The sequence below is a fragment of the Ostrinia nubilalis genome, chromosome 30 (genome assembly GCF_963855985.1).
Source record: "Ostrinia nubilalis chromosome 30, ilOstNubi1.1, whole genome shotgun sequence".
In the NCBI taxonomy this organism is placed as follows: domain Eukaryota; kingdom Metazoa; phylum Arthropoda; class Insecta; order Lepidoptera; family Crambidae; genus Ostrinia; species Ostrinia nubilalis.
In genome coordinates, this window is record NC_087117.1 from 2,802,558 (window position 1) to 2,821,989 (window position 19,432).

At 38.3% G+C, this 19,432-nt stretch overlaps 3 protein-coding genes across 13 annotated transcripts in view; 2 read left to right on the forward strand and 1 right to left on the reverse strand.

Annotated features, from left to right (window-relative positions):
- Window positions 1–19,432, reverse strand: part of LOC135086216 (gastrula zinc finger protein XlCGF26.1-like) — an 80,538-nt gene that overhangs the window by 19,240 nt on the left and 41,866 nt on the right. The window lies entirely within an intron of this gene.
- LOC135086215 (zinc finger protein 675-like) lies at window positions 47–3,315 on the forward strand. 2 transcript variants are annotated; one of them, XM_063981024.1, is made up of 7 exons: window positions 47–156; window positions 287–343; window positions 793–946; window positions 1,207–1,321; window positions 1,717–1,830; window positions 1,916–2,071; window positions 2,161–3,315. In XM_063981024.1, exons 3-7 carry the CDS (start codon window positions 893–895, stop codon window positions 3,282–3,284), a joined length of 1,563 nt encoding a protein of 520 aa, XP_063837094.1. In that variant the 5' UTR covers window positions 47–156; window positions 287–343; window positions 793–892; the 3' UTR covers window positions 3,285–3,315. The 2 variants fall into 2 exon arrangements, with proteins under 2 accessions (XP_063837094.1, XP_063837093.1); XM_063981023.1 differs by having other exon boundaries at window positions 47–343.
- The window catches only part of LOC135086218 (zinc finger protein 569-like), a 33,854-nt gene continuing 18,193 nt past the window's right edge, over window positions 3,772–19,432 (forward strand). For 8 of the 10 annotated variants that reach the window (XM_063981035.1, XM_063981037.1, XM_063981038.1 and 5 more), the window contains exons 1-5: window positions 3,772–4,034; window positions 4,620–4,770; window positions 5,366–5,446; window positions 7,480–7,530; window positions 10,514–10,678. In XM_063981035.1, coding sequence (XP_063837105.1) covers window positions 3,891–4,034; window positions 4,620–4,770; window positions 5,366–5,446; window positions 7,480–7,530; window positions 10,514–10,678 — 592 coding nt within the window. In that variant the 5' untranslated portion in view covers window positions 3,772–3,890. Of the gene's footprint in view, window positions 4,035–4,619; window positions 4,771–5,365; window positions 5,447–7,479; window positions 7,531–10,513; window positions 10,679–12,524; window positions 13,878–17,601; window positions 18,358–19,432 lie in introns of those variants that run through there. The other 2 variants (XM_063981045.1, XM_063981040.1) reach the window with 2 other exon arrangements.

Genomic DNA, 19,432 nt, shown 5'->3' on the forward strand with positions numbered 1-19,432 from the left:
CTATGCTATGCCGCATTTTGTGCGTTTTGTCTAGGGGGGCAGCTGTTGTTGTTTTTTCATTGTTTTTGTTGTTGTTGTGATTGCGTTGCCTTCTATGGAATTAATTTTAAAAAAATCTTTCTAAAACATCAATTTATTGAAAACAAATGGAACAAAGTTAGGATCATGATATTTTAAGTTTAATTAAATCTTAAATAATTATTTTAGCAAGAAAAACCTTACGCTCCCACGTATTTGTAGAAAAAATGACTACAGAGATGAATGTACTTAATAACGACCATTGTAGCAACTTGAAGAAACAGTGCCAAGGCGGAAACATTGAAGACAACAGTAATTATTCCCTGTAAGTAAATAAAACTGCTGACTTTTAAGTGGCACTGTTTCTCAAACTTTTTCAGATAAGTCCCATGTGGGCACATACAAATTATTGAGACTTTACCTACAGATGGAAGAGCAGTCGCCCGGCAAGCGAAAGGTCGTGGGTTCGGTTCCCGCCTTAGGCAGTTTATGCCTAAGCGATTATAGCGATTTCTTCTAGTTGTTTATTTATATTTTACCAACAGATGTTTCCTTTTTTTTTATAAAAAAAGAGACCGTACTATCAAACGTATATTGAGAATTAACATTTCAATATAAATTATCTGCCTGGGTTTTTTTTTTTGTTTCATTTTTGGCAAATAAATAATATTATGACAATAGAGAATGCACCATAACCTTTCATGCGCCTACAAGGAGCCTGTTTAAAATAAATCATGTAGATGTATTGGCTCAATAAATTTTTCCTTTTTTCAGCCTGAACTCAGTTTTTGAGGTGCCTATAGAGCAGGCTGACTTGTGCTGCTGCTGCCTTCATCTGCAAAGCCAGAAGGGCTTGTGGCAGACTTATGAATGGATGGGGGGCTGTGAGAAGTATGGGGATATGTTGGGGGAGTGTTTTGGGTTAGATGTAGGTATTTATTTATTTCTTGTAGTAACAGATCATTTTGAGCTTTAATAACTTGTGTTGAGAACCAAAAACAATAGAAAGTTGTAGCTTTCTGGAAAATATTAAGTGACTTATTTGCAGTTTTAAAGGGGAATCTGGTGTCTGAAAAGGTTAATTTATATTGACTTAAAAAACTAGTAAACAGCTTTGACGAACATCATCTCGCTTTGAATAATAGATGAGAGAAAACTTAATCATAAAATTTTTCATTCTGGTTTCAGTTGTCAGATCAGATCAATGCAAAGATCTGCGAAGTGTGTATAACGCAACTGCGCAACGCGGTGTGTTTCAAGGCGCAAGTGTCTCGCTGTCAGGCTCGGCTACGTGAAGAAAGTGGTCAGTAAAATTAGGATTTTCTATAAGCGTTTCTTGAGACTAATTCATCGTGATTTTTAACTTGAGTCAGGATGTACGGCACGTCTAATGTCCTTGTAATAGGTGCTACTTTGCAACAAATTATTCTTTTTATACAAATTATTAGTATTTGAATGTTCTGTTGACTATACGAAATAGTATCTATCATTTTATGCCCTCAGTGAAAGAGTGCCTTTACTTGCCAAACTTTTATTTAATTTAGAACTACATTTATCTCATTCTGTACAATTTCTGTGAGATGTTTAACGTATTTCTAAATAATTATCACACCTTCAGTCTTTGTTTGTTGCATTTTGAAAAAGCTGGAGGAAGTGTGATGATTCTGAGCTGGTCTTTTAAAATGTTTTCTATTACAGATGTGAAAACTCATGAGAGAAGACCAGATAAGCAAGAGAAAACAGAAAATGAAGTAAAAGTTGAATATGATTATGACAGGAAAGATACCACAGGTCACGACGATTTCTTTGAAGGTAGGTTAATAATAATTAAGTTGCTATATTTTGGTTACCTAATACCTGGCGCTATTTGTTCATTTTTTTATCAATTTAGTTCCAGATAGACCTCCTTCGGTGAAATCAGAAAATAGTAGTGATGAATTTAGTAAAACATTGAAAAGGCGAAATGATAAGAGTACCCCAAAGAACTTGAAAAGGCTACCAATTATAAACAAGCGAAAGAAAGGGCGGAAAAGACTAATCCAAATCAAAAAAGGTGAGGGTATAACCTTTAAAACTTTTCAAAAATTATTATAGCTTGTGACAGAGATTTGCTAACCTGTTTTTATGATATTTCTTTTCTAGATCCCAAAGTTGACCGCAGAACCGTAGCCTTCCAGTCAGTGAAGTATACGAAACCACGCAGAAATGTTGGCCTTCTATTAGAACATTCCACCATCTGCCCTTTCAAATACAGCCAGGCCTACTTCAAATGTTTCTACTGCAGTAAAAATTTCCTAGTCTTCCAAGAACTGAAGAACCATGTCATAGATTATCATGCGAATATCAGCTTTATTGACATAGTAAAAGGCATCACAAGACCGCACGATCAAGTCAAGGTGGACGTTAGTGAAATATCTTGCAAAATATGTAATTTAAAGTGCACGAAATTGGATGAACTGACGATTCATTTGAGTGAAACACACAGCGTAAAGTTCGATGAGAATCCAGAAGATTCCATCATAAGCTACGATTTGGGTGATAATAAATTTAAATGTACGGTTTGCAAGGAAGAGTTTTTGTTCTTTAAAACGCTAGCGAAGCATATGAACGAACATAGTTCGAACCATGTCTGCGATGTGTGTGGGAAGTGTTTTCTTCTTATAGAAAGGCTGAGAGTACACGTGCAGATGCATTCGGAGAATGCCATTAAATGTGATAGCTGCGACAAGATTTTGCCCACAAAGCAAGCCTTGAAAAGCCATATACGTTACGCTCACGAGAAAAAATTGTACGCATGTTCTATTTGCAACGAAGCGTTTCCAACTTATAGGAAAAGGTTGCAGCATTTCGTAGAGGGGCACGGTCGAGCCCCTTTGAGTTTGCAGTGCGACCAGTGCGACAAAACTTTTAGCTCTAACAGCAATTTGAATCATCATGTCAAGTATAAACACCTTATGGTGCATAGAGAAGCAAAGTATACATGCGAGGATTGTGGTAGAAAGTTTAAAACGAAACGCGTTTTGACTGGTCATATGCTTGTGCACTCGGGCGAGAAAAACTTCGAGTGCGAGGTCTGTAAAAAAAAGTTTGGGAGACTGAGTTCGTTGAAGGAACATTTGAAGATACATAGAAATGATAAGAGATGGTCGTGCGGTGCTTGCGCCGTTTGTTTTGTACAAAAATGTAGCTTGAAAAACCATATCAGAGTGCATCATGCTGAATATAATGTGGCTGATTTGATTGTTTATAAAAGTCCTGATAAATAAATAACTTTTACAATAAAGATGTGTGACTTTTCATGTTTTTTTTACAAAAAAATCAAAGATTTTAATTTTTTTTAAATTAATTATCGTGTGTAACTGATAAAGTCATATACATATACAAATTATTTGAAGTCACGGTATATTTTTTATTTTAAATCACGATTTTCTCAATCATTTTAAGAATCGGACGTTATAAGCACACAGAGTTCAGAATCGGCCCCTTACGTTTAGTTTTAAAGATAGTGAAGTGAATAACAGAATCGAATATTTAACTATCTTGCAGTGCTTGCAGCGAGAGAGACGTCCTCTGTCCATATATATTTAGCTCTAATCCTCATTACACACAAAAATTAAAATCGAATTATTGTCCAAAAATACCTACAAAATTATTTTTGAATAGCAATAGAAATATGTAGTTTTTTTTTTCGATTATGAACAATATAAACACAACGCGTACCTCCCTACTTAATGTTGTGATTGGTTTAAAAAAATAAAGAGCAACAATGGCGGCGTGTCCACATTAAAATTTGTGAAAATTCTCTAAAATTTATGATAAAACTGTTGTCACAAGTAATTTAAGCCTGCACAGTGTAATGTTAATCCTTAAAAATGTCGGGGGAGAGTTGGAAACTTGAGCAGGATTTGTGTCGCTGCTGCCACAGCGAGGGCGCGCATAAAAACTTGTCCGAGGCTTGTATTGACGGGGAAGACGAAATTTTATCAGACATGTTACACGATACGCTAGATATTACTGTAAGTCCGTAATTTCTTTCATTATACTGTACTAGAATTCTTTTAAAATGCTATTGTTCGCTCTTGCTTTGTGTATCAACATTACTTGTTCTGCTATTCCTCTGCTCTTGAATTGAATTTTTTTAATAAGACACCTCTAGTTAACCTCAGTATTGACTAAAATCATCCAAGTACACAAATGGTCTATTTGGGGTGGGGGCTACAACACTATTCTTAGATGGGCACAGCCCACTCGGCCCCCTATAAATATGCCTATGCAGTCTTCACTAGTTTTTGATCCAGGGCTTCCATATAATGTATTATGTTACAGTGCATTTACTTTTACATTCTTCCTAGTGACCAGCCCTGGCTTCGCACGCAATGATGATACTAAATGTTTTGTTAGTTGGGTCTGATTCTAATTTGCATGAAGAATCGGCTGATACCAAATCTGTACATCGTACGTGTCCATGCTGATTAACAGCCCGATCCAACTATCAGCCAACTAAGTTGGTGGTTTGCGCCTAGGCTTAAAGATGTAAGCATACATAGGGACAGACAGCGGAAAGCAACTTATTTTATACTATGTAATGTTTGGTGTTCCAGATAAACCCGGTCACGGGCCCTCTCGGCCTGGTCACGTACACGATATGCGAGCCGTGCATGATGCGGTTGCAGGACGCATGGAGCTTCAAGCAGCAAGTGGTGGACTGCGAACGACGCTTCCACGAATTATACAGTAGAAACGCTTTGAAAAGTATGTAACACGTGTTTTTGTAAACAAAATACCAATTTTATCTCCATTCTTAACACATTGATGGACAGTAATATCAGAGTAAATTCAAATGAGTAGGTCATCTTCATAGAAACGCATCGAGCGCGGTTTGTATGTGAGCGCGCCAAAACGTATGAGGCGCGCACGCACACACTGACAACATTTAGCGGGGAGTTGCAGTGTGTGCGTGCGCGCCGCATACGTATTGGCGCACTCACATACAAACCGCACTCGGTGCGTTTCTATGAAGATGACCTACTCATTTGAATTTACTCTGGTAATATCCACGGGCGTTCATGTAGTAAAGGATGATACGACAGAACACTTATAGACGTCATAGTTTTTACTCATTTTACATTGACACAATAAGTAATGTCATTTGGGAAGTAATTCATGTCGCCGCCCCCGCGCCTTTGCACTGTTTATACGCGCCGCGTGAAGCCTGCTGCCACGCCGCCGCCGCGCCACTGGCGAAATTATGCTTTGATGGCGCGTGAATAGCAACTTTAAAACGCTAAGAAATTTTAATAAAATATACCAACACAAACATACATAACATAGCATTTCTTTGTTACAGTGGATCCGGACAATGTCATCGTAGTAGATGTGAAGCAGGAAGTCGATTTGCCTATTGTTGTCAAGACCAGTCCAAACGAAGGTTTGTAATTATATCAACCAATGGACGTAATGTGAGTTTACATCAAACGCATTTGACATTGACTGCGTTAAAAATATACAGGGTGTTAGGTAAATGGGAATATGAGCCGACACTAACCCATGTTAACATGGGCATATAAATGGTATGGTGAAGTCAGAAAATTGATATCATCATTTAAATTTTCATACAAAATAAAATTTATAAAATCCGATTTGTATGAAAATTAAAATAATGAAATTTAAGATATCAATTTTCTGACTTCACCATACCATTTATATGCCCATGTTAACATGGGCTAGTGTCGGCTCATATACCCATTTACCTAACACCCTGTATATTTTTAACGCAATCAATGTCAAATGCGTTTGATGTAAACTCACATTACGTCATATATGATACACCCTGTATATGAAAATTTTAGTTCTTGAAAGTTTCCGCTAGGAGCGTACAATCTTTCATACATTTAATGACACTTTTACGTGCTCATTAGTGACGACGTTTGATGTAAACTCACACTAAGGCTAAGAAGAACTCACGGCGCGATTTTCACCCGCACTTATGAAAAAACTAGCACAACTCGCGCCGTGAGTTCTTATCGTAACCGTAAACGCTTCCGTGAGTTTTGAAATTAAACCGCAATTCCACAACCGCCGCGGGCGGGGGTGAAAATCGCGCCGTGAGTTCTTAGCCTAAGGGCCTTGCCACACTAGCGATTTGCAAGCGGAGTGGTGGACAAAATGCTTGCAAAACGCTGCCGCTCCTCCGTGTTGAAACCGCTTGTAATACGCCAGTGTGGCAAGGCTCTAAGCCCTCATCATCATCATTTCAGCTAAAGGACGTCCACTGCTGGACATAGGCCTCCCCCAATCTTTTCAGACTTACTAGTTGGTAGTGACATACATCCAGCGCCTTCCTGCTGCCTTTATGAGGTCATTAGTCCGTCTTGTGGGTGGATGTCCCACACATACATTACTTACTAAAATGGATAAAATATTCATAAATGTCCATCTCATTATAATAGTTGATGATTGATGATAAATAATGATAATTGACTCCCCTTGGCTACTACTCAAAATATTTTTTACACGGTCACTACTCAAGGGTCATTTTGACCCTGCTATAAAACTTTATATATCTTCAAAACTATTGCGGATTATGGGGTAAAACACATTATGTAATAAAAAGGGTTTATAATGCAATGACATAACAACTTGAATTGTTAACTAAACAGTTTAGACAAACATTAATTTGAGCATGTGTTGCAAATGGGTATTTTACACGAAGAAAAAACACTGTTGGGTTTGCGACCTTTTTTATAGGGACAAATGCCGCAAAGCTTCCTTTTAGATACCACATTAGAGACAACTGGAACAGATCTTTCAGGCATAGGCAGTTTGTATATCCCTGAAGTTATCAGACGCAATTCTCGGGGAATCTGTTCATTGCAAATTCGCTGCTGAGCGTAAGGTACGCAAAACTTCATATCAAGCCCTCGTAGGAAGTTTGGTCGATTTACTGATGCTGTGTAAAGAAGCAAAGGTGGAGGGGCCTTGTATCGTGGAAGTATCCACCTCATTAAAATCACCATCATCAAGCAACAAAACATTGACAATTTCTTCATCCGTGAGCGCATTTCTACCCCCATACCTATGACAAACCAAATCAAAATGAAGAAAAAGACGACGACAAAAAGCTACACTATCATTGCAAAACAAACCCTCAAACTAATAGTATTTTACGCATAAAAAAAACGTAAAAAAAAATATCACAAAATATTTTTTTATCGCCTGTCCCTGCTACTCAAGGGTCACCGTGACCCTGTCTTTGCTATTTTGGCGCGAAAAATGCACCGAGCCACTGGAAACACCCACCATACGAAGCAGCGAGCGCCGTACTGAAAATACACGGGCGGGGGACTCGCAGTCGTTAGGGGCCATTGCCAGTAAACGTAGGTTTTAAAGTTGGCAGGGTCTCACTGACCCATGAGTAGTGACCAAGGGTTGCAATTAAATTATATTTTTTTCATTCTACAGGTGTAAAAGAAGAAAGGCTACACAGTGACGATGAAGATTTCCTACCAGTTGGTCAGTATTTATTGTTCTTTATTAATACCTTGATTCATTTCTTTCTATGCAATAAATATGATTATTTGGCAGACTAAACCAAAATATGTAATAGAATTTTGCTTATCCTATTAAGGCTTGGTATTTCTGCTAAAGTAGGTATTTCGCGCTGTCAAAATCTGCGCGCGCAATACTTCGCCGAAGACAGCGCGCCAAAGAGCTCTCGCGGCTACACAGTATAGAAATACGCAGTTTAGAAATACGCAGTTGGTTAGGTTAGGTTGACTTCCTTCCGTTCAAGCGTCACACTCACAGCACTTTCTAATACAAATCAATCATATCCAAGTGATACAAATTAAAACAACTTTCAAAATTTTTGGGAATATATTTTAGAATCGAATAAATATAGAATATAAAAACACGGTAAACACGGTTCAAAGAGGCGTGGCGTCACCCGACCTTCCGGAAGTTCCGCGCCGGCTAAAATAATTTCAAGATTACGTCACCCGACCTATCGGTAGATCCTCGGGAGCTTGAGCGATTGGAAAAACATTTTATGATCAGTTACTCGTATTAGCGATTATTTAGAGCTTGGATAATAAATTATAGTTGTTGCACTTCACAAAGCTTTGCATGTAGTTAATTACATTAATCAGTACACGCATCAATTTTGTTCAGTCTTTTTGTTTATTAATAAATAAAAATATACTAAAATTGCATACATATTTGTTTGTATTGGTCTGGGTGTTTTCTTTCCATAATTTATGTATAAAGTATGTACGGGGCTCTGTATCGAAAATCACTATGAGCAATGAGCATCACACACGGTTACCTGGAGTGCATTACCGCAGCAAAATTTTTATAAATGTTGTGCTTTAGAGAGTCGAGAGTATAGCAGATAATTAGTCCATCGTGAGCAGAAATTTGTTCACTAATAGCAAAATTCGTTCAAATTATAGTTTTAAAGTTATTAGGAAAACACCACTTTTAACTGATTTTTGCAGTCAAACTGGTTTTGACCGATTATGAGGTGGTCCCTGACAAGACAGAAATTTGGTAAAATGGTCCCTCATGACTTAAAGGTTAAGAACCACTGCCCTAGAGACTCAAAACTACAAGGATAAACATAAACTCCAGTTTTAAATCCGTTGATATCTGCTGCATCTGCCATGTTTTTGGCTATAAGATTCTTCTATCTTACGGCTTAGACCTTTAGCTACAGACCTTAGACAGTATTTTTGTGAAAATTCTTACGCATGGTGGAGGAAGGGACGCTCTAGACACTCAAGTCTACAAGGAGTCACATCAACTCCAGTTTTAAATCCGTTGACATCTGCTGCATCTGCCATCTTTTTGGTTAGAAGATTCTTCCATCTTGCAGCGTAGACCTTTAGCTACAGACCTTAGACAGTATTTTTGTGAAAATTCTTACGCATGGTGGAGGAAGGGACGCTCTAGACACTCAAGTCTACAAGGAGTCACATGAACTCCAGTTTTAAATCCGTTGACATCTGCTGCATCTGCCATCTTTTTGGCTAGAAGATTCTTCTATCTTGCAGCTTTGACCTTTAGCTACAGACCTTAGACAGTATTTTTTATTATTTATTTGTGTCAGTGTGCTCTTCTAAAGAGTGTAAGACGATTGTATGTAGGTACTATTAAAATGTAATTTTAACTCATTGGTTTGTCTCATATTTGAGGAATGTACCATGTATCATTAGTAGAGTCTTCGTTTAAAAGGATGCGAACGATTTAAATTTCAATAGGTAGACAAAATTGATAATTCTTAATTATCAAAAATTTAAGCTTTCTCCAGTAACACTGATATTATTATACTGTGACTCATCAAAGTCATCATTGTCAAAAATATTGACAAATCGCGAACTGTCACGGCCAAAAAACTGACACGCGTCCGTCCTCCGTAAGCGCCACCGCGCGACTGATTGAGATTGTCCAAGCCGTCATGGACGATTTTTTCCACATTTTTTAACATAGTAACTAAATAAGACGCAATATAAAAATTTCATCCGTTAAAAGCCCTCAAGTTATTTCTGAACTTTAGTTTAGTAAAAGATTTAGAATCTCAAATCGCTTATTTTAAAAATAAAACCATAAATAGAAAACGAATAGAGGTAACTTTGGGAATTTATTCTATCGAGTCAACTTCATCAAATCGTGTTTCCATCCGTTAATAGCCCTAGAAAATATCCTGAACTATGCCCCATAAAAATCTTAGCCTTTAATTTTACTGTTTAGTCCCTCAAAAATGAAAAATGAAAACCTCATTTTCGCCATTTTCTCTGCTACCCGGCCTTAACCGTGTGTTTTCAGTAGAGTGTGTTTCCCTACTCTTGCCGTGGAAGTCGTAAATATGAAGCGATTAAGCGTGATAAAGTCCGATCGCCGAGCAGATAGAATTTCGTCCAATGACCCCAAGCTACCCATCCTTATCGACGGGCGGCCGCAGTGAGTGTGCGAGCGCGAATAGCAATTTATTTACGCTCGAGAGCTAAGGATAGGTTGGGGTCAATGGACGAAATTCTATCTGCTCGGCGACCGGACTTTAGAACATAAATGCACAGGTGAAGTGACATTGACAAATGTTAGAATTTTCCATGCACAAAAATATAGGGATAATAATATAGTCCCACGATTCTGAAACGTGAAGTGGCAAAAATCTTAATTAATTTTTTGTCGGCCGATAGTTTAGTCGGGCAGTTAATCAGTATGGGCATGTATGGAAATGCGCACATTACACCGATTTGATATCGGCCGATTCTTCATACAAATTAGAATCGGGCCCAAATATTGGCCAACTAAAAGTCGGTGGTCTCGCCTAGGCTTAAACTAAACCCAGTATTGATATTAGCGCCCTCCGGTAATGTTATATGGTTGATTAACGTGGCAAAAATCGAAACCAGCGATCCGGTATTGACGGTGGCGCCCCCTGTCAATGTGTATTAGGTCTATAGGACATTATTTTATAATACTAATCCCTTTACAGACGACGTCCAATCCGACCTATCTGACCAAGAACAGACCAAAAAGAAGCGCAAGCCCCGCGGCCGGCCCAAAGCCCCGCCCAAGATCAAAAGAACGCCCCGCCACGCCCAGAACAAGACGCAGAAGGTGGACGACTCGACGGCGGACGACGGGAAGGAGAAGAAAGGTAGGTGTCTTGATTACACTGAAAAGTTCGCGCGTGGAGTTTCGGGGTGTTTGACGAAAGCTAGACGTTTTAAGGTTCAATTTTGAGGATTTTTTTAGTGAAAATAGGGAATATGCATGTTTTACGTGACGTCACGCTCATCTAATTTAATGAACGTTGAATGCAGAGTAAATACAAATGAGTAGGTCATCTTCATAGAAACGCCCGAGCGCGGTTTGTATGTGAGCATACGTATTGGCGCGCGCTCACATACAAACCGCGCTCGGTGCGTTTCTATGAAGATGACCTACTCATTTGTATTTACTCTGTTGAATGCAACGTTTTCTATTTCTAGTTTTAATTCAGTATTTTTTGTAAAGATAAGATAACTATGCTTTTTAAAAAGTTTTTTTACATTGTATAATTATTATCTTTTATAAACTGCATATTCCCTATTGTTTTTAGACACCATTTATCCATAATTCTAAAGCACAGCTTCCTAAATGAATAGCATTAGCTTACATCGACCTACTGACGTGACGATAATTTGTCGCCGATAGCTAGCAAACGCTCAAAGGTTTTACTTAGGGCCACATAGCAGGGGAGACAACTGAAAAGTTCATAGGTCAATTTGAGTCAGAAGGCCTTCTTGTTTTATTTCATACGATTAATACAGATTTTAAAGTATTGTGCTCATTATTGAATAACGAATAATCTTTAGGAAAGGAGAATAGGATTTCACAGGACATATTTCAGGTTTAAAATTGATATCAAACGTTCAGCTTTCCTCAAAGACCGTGTAATTTTCTTTAATTTGTGTAATAAGCTTCTATAAATATACATAAAGGTCTTCCAAACAATAAAGAACCATATATGGATATTCGAAACTCCATGCAGAACCGATTGTATTATGTACAGATACGAAAATGCATTTTTATCAAAAAGCCTGGAGCCTGTCTCGATTTTGCTTAAGGCACTATTGTCTCTCGATTGATAGAATCGACATTAAAATCGATAAAAAAAATCGATGTTATGTAATTTATTGCAAATAACTCGGATACTGATTCAGAGACCTGTATTATCGTCACATTTGTTCTACAAATAAAATGATTTGATTTAAAAAAGTTCTCAAAGATAAATTTTTGGATGACTTAAAAACCTTAAAAAAACACTAACATTGAATTTTGATTTGTTTTAGTGCATTTTCGTATCTGTGCAATTTGTATTCTATTTTTCTGTGTGTTTTTATCTGAATTGACTATTATTCGTATCGTGTGACATTATAACTCTTATGCCATTGGAATATAAACTACTTTACCCTGACATTCGAATCGGCTTAGGCTTTTAACTCTACGACATTAAAAGATGCGTTTTATTATTTTTTTCTAAACGGCAAATGCGTTAATTGACAGAATAGAGCGGTTTTTAGCTTAACTGGTACGTTTTTATCTATTTACAGTATTTATACATTCGTAAACTATATTTTATTCATCTGTGAATATTTTGCGGCTTGAAATATTAATTTATTTACTATTTTTTGCGATAATTACTCTTACTTTTGTTTATTATGAATTCTCTAGGGATTTTTTTAGAAAACCATTTTCTTAAACCTTACAATATTTGCCCGTATCCTTAGCATTTTTCAACGGCAATTTTTGCCACCACGTTATAACCTCACCACCTTGTATTAAGGTCCAAAAACGATAAAATTTTGATGGCGTGTACGCCAAAAAACCTATTGAACATACAAGTGACTTAACCGCCCTGTTTAAAATGCCCAAAACGACCACCCCGTCACTGGCACGCCCCAAAAGAACATTCAAGAAAAACCAAGAAGCAAACTGAAATGTTTATTTTGTTCTTCTAGACGGTAAAGCTGCCAAGTTCCGCCTCAACGACGGGGACTATACTCGGGACGGGGATATATACCAATGCGGCCGCTGTGATAAACGTTACGACAAATTTTTCTCGCTTAAGTTTCACGTGAAGACAAAACACTATCACATAGCGAGGTATCCATGCCCGTTCTGCGAGGAGCAGTTCATGACGCCCGCGCCTCTCACGAAACACAAACTCAAAGTACACAATGTGGACGACAGAATCAGTTGCAACGCTTGCAAAGGGATATTCAACTCTAAAGTGCAGCTGCGAAAGCATATCAACAATTTCCATATGATGGGCGAACGGTATAAGTGCGAGTCATGCGACTACGAGTCCTTCAGCTTCGAAGGTATGTACAAGCATAAGTTCAAACACAAGACGGTCAAGGATTTCCATTGCCGGTTTTGTAGGAAGGCGTTCTTGAGGAAGACGACTCTGGATCTGCATGAGAGGATACATACTGGAGACAGGAGGAAGGTGTGTGCTGTGTGCAGCAAGGCATTCGTTCAGAAGGCCAGTCTGAACTATCACATGACTAAGTACCATCCAGAGGTCAATTATTAGTGCCAGTGACGTTAGTGGGATGTGTCGTTTTTTTACGTGAACATTTTTTTTTGTATTTATTGTTAAAATTAATTTTACATGATCGATACTTAATTGTTTAATCATACGTCTTCTTGTGCAATAGAATTTAAGCCTAATTTGATCTTATTAGATGTTAAACTTACATATCAATGAGAGAAGAGGCAGGCACGCCCCGTAGATGTGAATATACCTTTACTAGCTTTCCGCCCGCGGCTTCGCCCGCGTGGAATTTTGTCTGTCACAGAAAAACTTTATCGCGCGCGTCCCTGTTTCAAAAACCGGGATAAAAACTATCCTATGTTCTTTCCCGGGACTCAAACTATCTCTATGCCAAATTTCATCAAAATCGGTTGCGAGGTTTAAGCGGGAAAGCGTAACAGACAGACAGACAGACAGACAGACATACTTTCGCATTTATAATATTAGTTGGGATTAGATGTGCGCGTCATGACGTCATATTATGTCAAGGAAAGAATTGGCTACGTGCGTCAACAACTGAGTCATTTCTTACGTAATTAAAAAGTAATTTTGTTATAACAGAGACCGTAATATTTTTACATAAAGTTTATTTATGTCAATCTTTATTTAAAGCGTGATACGTAACAAAACGTTAGCAGAATGGGTCGGGTGTATGTACCCTACGGGACTATTCCCGCCTCTCGTTCCCACCGCTGCAACTTTTGTGTAGCCAGGATCTACAGTTTGACCGCCAATAAAAACCCAACCAATGAAGGTCAAGTTTGTCCCGGGGTAAACTTAAATTAGTATAGTATGGTCGGTTAAATTATAGTCAATACTTCTCTGCAATCATCCAGTAAAGCCTTAAAAAATATATTTGTGCAAGTGTCATTGCTCTTCTTAATTTCGTTGCGGGTCCAATGACTATTGATGTGCCGTTCCCGAGAACGCTCTCTCAACTGAGAATATTCTCGGGAGCGCTCCCGGGAGCGTTCTCCTAAGTGAGAAAGGTTGAGAATCATGTTTATCAAATGGAAATAAACAAACTTTCGTAAGTAAATTAGTATTAAATTAAGTCGACAGATAAGTGTATATTAAACAATACACTCTATTTGCAGTGAAAGGCTATATTCCCAGTGTTCCCGAGAATATTCTCGGGAACTTTCCCGGCAATATTCTCGGCAACTGCACCTTTATTATATTTTATTTTTTTCGTCGTGAAATGTCGTTTTAATGATATGTAAGATGACAGAAATTTCTTTTTACACGTAATTAAATATTGTAACTGTCCATTTTTTCGTTTATAACACGCTTTTATTAGGTCGTCGTGTATGTAACTAACTATGTAATGGAATCTTAGAATCTGAATCACACGTACTTCTAAGTCTTGTATCATCATGAAACTTGGCAATTATAATGTAGATTAGATGACAATACAATATTGTGGTACCAGCTGGTCTGATGATGGGACTGGAAGGTGGCCAAAGGAATTCCTAAACGAAACGGCGGAATCACATCGAGTTTGGGGTCATTGGATTTGTCTTTTCGAGATCTTTAATGCTAGATGATGTCCAGGGTCCTGATGATTTTTGGCCTTTTAGTGCTGTTAGTAATTAAAAGCGTGTTTTTAGTTTTTTAAACTATTCTTATTTGACATTAAGGACATATTTCACAATCGCTTAGTAAGGGCCAGTTTCGCCACTTCTGGATAAGTTGTGGATAGCTTGTCTGACGGATCATTTGACACATTTTTATAGAAAATACGTGCTAGCTAGATTGATCCGACACTTACCGAATATATCCCGGACATTAGTCTGTACGCGATTAGAATGGTTCTCAAACAGCTGAAAAACAGCAAGGCACCGTAATCACGGCTGAGCTTCTGAAAGCAGGCGGAATGCCGGCACTAAAGGCTTTTCAGAAGCTGCTCGATTCCGTCATCCTCGAGGGAATAACGCCTACGGCATGGCAAAGAAGTATGGTGATACTCATCTTCAAAAAAGGCGACAAGACCTTGTTGAAGAATTATAGACCCATTTCGCTTCTGAGCCATGTCTACAAGCTGTTTTCGATAGTCATTACGAATTGTCACGTTAGCAGGCTCGACGACTTTCAGCCTCCAGAACAAGCCGGTTTCCGATTAGGCTTTAGTACCATAGATAGACCATAATAATATACGCTACGGCAGATTATATGGAAGATCAAGGAGTATAATCAGCCGCTTTGCGTTTGTGAACTATGAGAAAGCCTTCGATTCGATTGAGACATGGGCAGTGCTGCAGTCTCTCCAACTGTGCCAAATTGACCATCGATACATTAAAGTGTTGAAAGGCTTGTACAAATAAGCCACAGTGACAGTCCGTTTCAAGACCAGGACCCGAAACCTATCCAGTTGCAGCGAGGGGTGAGACAGGGAGACGTCATCACCATCGCCCTGGAAGATGTTTTTAAGCTTCTGGGCTAGAGCGGATTCAGCATAAATATCAACGGCGAGCACATCACCCAGACAACAGACGATATCGTAGTCATGGCCGAGATTGTGGACGATCTAGGCACAATGCTCGATGGCCTCAATAGAGTATCTCAACGAGTGGGTCTCAAAATGAACATGGACAAGATTTAAAAATCATGTCTAAAGACCGTGTTGCACCCACTCCTCTAAAAGCTGGAGACTCTACACTCAAAGTTGTTGACAATAAGTATACCTGGGACAAACAGTCCAGTTAGGTAGGTTCAACTTCGAAAAAAGGTCAATCATCGAATCCAGCTCGGCTGGGCAGCCTTCGGGAAGCTTCACGATATTTTCACGCGGCGTCTCCGTCGCGTTGCCGCTCCGCTTTAAATCCGCTTTGAATCCGCTTGCAATCCGCTAGGGTGGCAAGGGCCTTAAAACTCAGAGGCACACTGATGTTCAAATACCGTAGCCGAGTCCTAAAGCCGCGGTACGCGTTCGCCACGAAAAGAGTGAGCAAGACAGCAATATCTCACTCACACGTGTCATGCCTTGTTTATAACGACTAGTCTTAACGCCCAGTTTCGAAACATTGCAAATAATATCACATAAACAACAAAATTACAATTAAAACTAAATGTATTCTATCGAGAACACTGAGAATATTCCCGGGAGCGTTCTCGGTTCTCGAGAATATTCTCACTGGGAATATTGCCGGGAACGAGAACTTTCTCAGCGGCACATCTCTACCAATGACAATTTAACTTTCCCCCGGAACAAACTTGGCCTTCACTGGTTGGGTTTTTATTTGCGGTCAAGCTGTAGATCCTGGCTACACAGGAGTTGCAGCGGTGGGAACGAAAGGTGGCCACCTGACCAATGTCGCACTTTGCCATATTGCCATGCACGATGTTTTAGTACATTGTTTTTATACTTTTTATGTCGATTGTTGTATAATAATAGTCTTCTGTACTGTTGTATGAAATGGTTATGACTTTTTTACATTATGAACTTTTTTACTCGTAAGAATATTTTTTCCATTCTAACATACAATCAAGAATCTTATTTGTTTTTTTTTTTCGAAATATAGATAGCAATTACAATACAATACAAATTGCTAATAATCTTAAAAAAAGAAAATAAGAAAAATTGCCAGAAATCGTAGTAGAAAAAAGTGAACGTATTTTGCAGTCAGATCAGTGTATTTATTTTATTTATTCTGGACTTCTTAAAAACCCGCATTTTTGTATAACTTGAAATATAGGAGAAGTGAATCTATGACCATTTGCTTACCTAAACTAGGAAACCTAACTGTTGTATTTATTTTAGAAGATATGGGGAATATTTTTATGCACATAGTTATTATTCATATTATAATATTAATTAAATATAAATAACTATTATTTTATAAATATCACAGGTTACTTTTATGAATTTACCTTCCATTATTTTAATTTTTTTACTGTAAATAGTTTTTTCCTTATACATACATAGTACTATGCGTAGTACATACTCATATAGTTATATTTGTTTTTATACAACAAAGCAGCCGTGTTTAAGACTGTTGTGTAATAAATAGTTATAGTAATATAACGTGTTGTAAAATGAAAATTAAAGTAATTATTACATGATTTGTTTATTTCATTTGATATTTTGCTAAGCAATGATATTTCGCCCAATACCTCCTGAATTTTGTCGGTTTAGTTTAAGTGTGGAACAGAAACAAACATCCATTCTCACAATATAATATTAGTAGGAAGGATATAGACGTGTTCAAAATGTATCAAAGTATCTTTAAATTTACTTTAACTGAAGAACGCAATAAAAATAGTCAACTACGTAATTACATGGCGTGTGTGTCATTCAGGTATATCCAAAGAAATCAATTTAAGACGAACATATTTATTCAAGGAAATCAAAATCAATAACACGTCCTAAATCACTTTCAAACTAGGTATAACCCACCCAACAATATTCCACTTAATCACAACAACTATGAACTCGTGAATCTGTAAGATATACTCGTATAGCCCGGACGAAGGAAGTGACGGCCATCTTTCTTCTACAGGGAACAGGAAACGCGCGGACTATTACAGCGTAGCGAACGAGCGTTACACATGCAACCTCTGCGAGCGAACGTTCGCGTCGCAACCGCTTGTCTCGCAACACCACCGCTACGTTCACTTAAAACGGCGCCGTCCGAGAGAGCGAAAATGTCCCCACTGTCCTCAAAAAGTCCCAGGGTACCTCCGTGCGTACCATTTGGAAGAAATCCATGGGATTCCCGCTCCATCTTGTGGGGTTTGTCAGAAAAGGTTCAGGTTCCCATGTGAGGTGCTAAATCATCAGAGGAAGGTGCATCTAGTAGAGAGGACCGCCACTTGCGACGTCTGTGATAAGAAGTTCTATGATGGTTTTAGTCTGAAATCGCATATGCTTACCCATGGTAATTTGATGAGGTTCAAATGCGATTTTTGTGGGCAGGAGTTTAGGTGGAAGAATAACCTGAAAGACCATATTTTAGTGCACATGGGGGTGAAACAGTATTCGTGCAAGATTTGCAATAAAGCATTTGTGCAGAAGTCGTCGGTTAAACAGCACACTTTGCGGAACCATTACTGATTATGATCAATGGCAGGCAAGAATGGAGATCATCATCAGCTCATGTAGACTCGACTGCTGATTTACTTATGGGCATAAGTATAATAATAATGATACGGGCGTATTCATAAACGATGCTTGCTTTAAGTGAAGCAGCAAATCTTATGCACAGCATTGAATAGAGCTCTGTGATTGACTCGTGTGTCATCTCGGGGCTACCTCCTAACGCCTACTTACTTAATAATACAACTAACTAAATTTAACACTGACTTTCATTATGTACCTATAAGGACATGCCACACTGGATGCGGTCTGCGGTCAGGTCAGATTACTTTGACCGCAGACCGTATACAGTGTGGCAAATCCTTACATGACATTACAACCTAAGTATGCATAACAAAGTACCAACCTAAAAACCGTAGTTAATATAAATGGTTCTACCAGCTGCCTAGGCTAGAAAATCGCTCATATTATTCCGAAAGAAATCGTGTCATGTGAAATTTAGAATAAGTCGAAAATGATAGGATGCTATGAAGGTTAGTAAGAATTCCAAAATGTATCTTGATTATGAGCTCAAAACTTATTATACACACGGCGTCAAAGTACCGGCACCTCCCGCGACATACTTTTAAGCGTACGCTTAAAATGTATCTTTATTAGGATCCAGTGTCTCTTCTTAAAGCGACAGGTAGTTACGCTTGAGCCAACTTTTATGATTCTTAAACTGTTAAGTTGGGATTAATCGCTCCATCTGTTAAAGAGGACACGGGAGATCATTATTTATAGACTAAGAGCTACTGAACGCCAGACCTACGTTATTTTATAAAGGCTGAAAGTTTGTCAGCGCATGCTCCCAACATAGCTAAGAACCATGGCCAAACATGAAGTTTGGGTCATGGTGGCTTTGGCAGACAGACGGTACTAAAGGTGTGTAAAATACCAACTTAATTACGTCAAAGTATAAAGGCTGATTTTTTGATATTTCCTTCAAAATGTCATTAGAAATGACGTCATTAATTGACAGACACCTACCATGGTTGCAGTCCTTAGCCAGACACCTTAAAGTTCATGAAAATGTAGTCCTACTTACGTCATACTATAAAAGCTGATATTTACACAAAATATTTGAACTATCATTTGATGAAGTTTCCTCATCAGCCAGACACTTCTGATGGTTCCTTCGCCTTGCCAGACAGCTTTTAGGGTGGCTGAAAGTGCGAACGCGAGGCACTATAAATATTGTTTTTTGTACTTTTTCTTAAGTTACTCAAGTATTTGAGTCTGTAAATCATCATCTC

Excerpts from the sequence above, each read along its gene's own strand:
- LOC135086215 (XM_063981023.1), top strand. The coding sequence starts at position 246 with ATGACTACAGAGATGAATGTACTTAATAACGACCATTGTAGCAACTTG. Across the intron at positions 344-792 it reads GACAACAGTAATTATTCCCT|CCTGAACTCAGTTTTTGAGG; the intron begins GTAAGTAAATAA and ends TCCTTTTTTCAG. Across the intron at positions 1,322-1,716 it reads TCGGCTACGTGAAGAAAGTG|ATGTGAAAACTCATGAGAGA; the intron begins GTCAGTAAAATT and ends TTTCTATTACAG.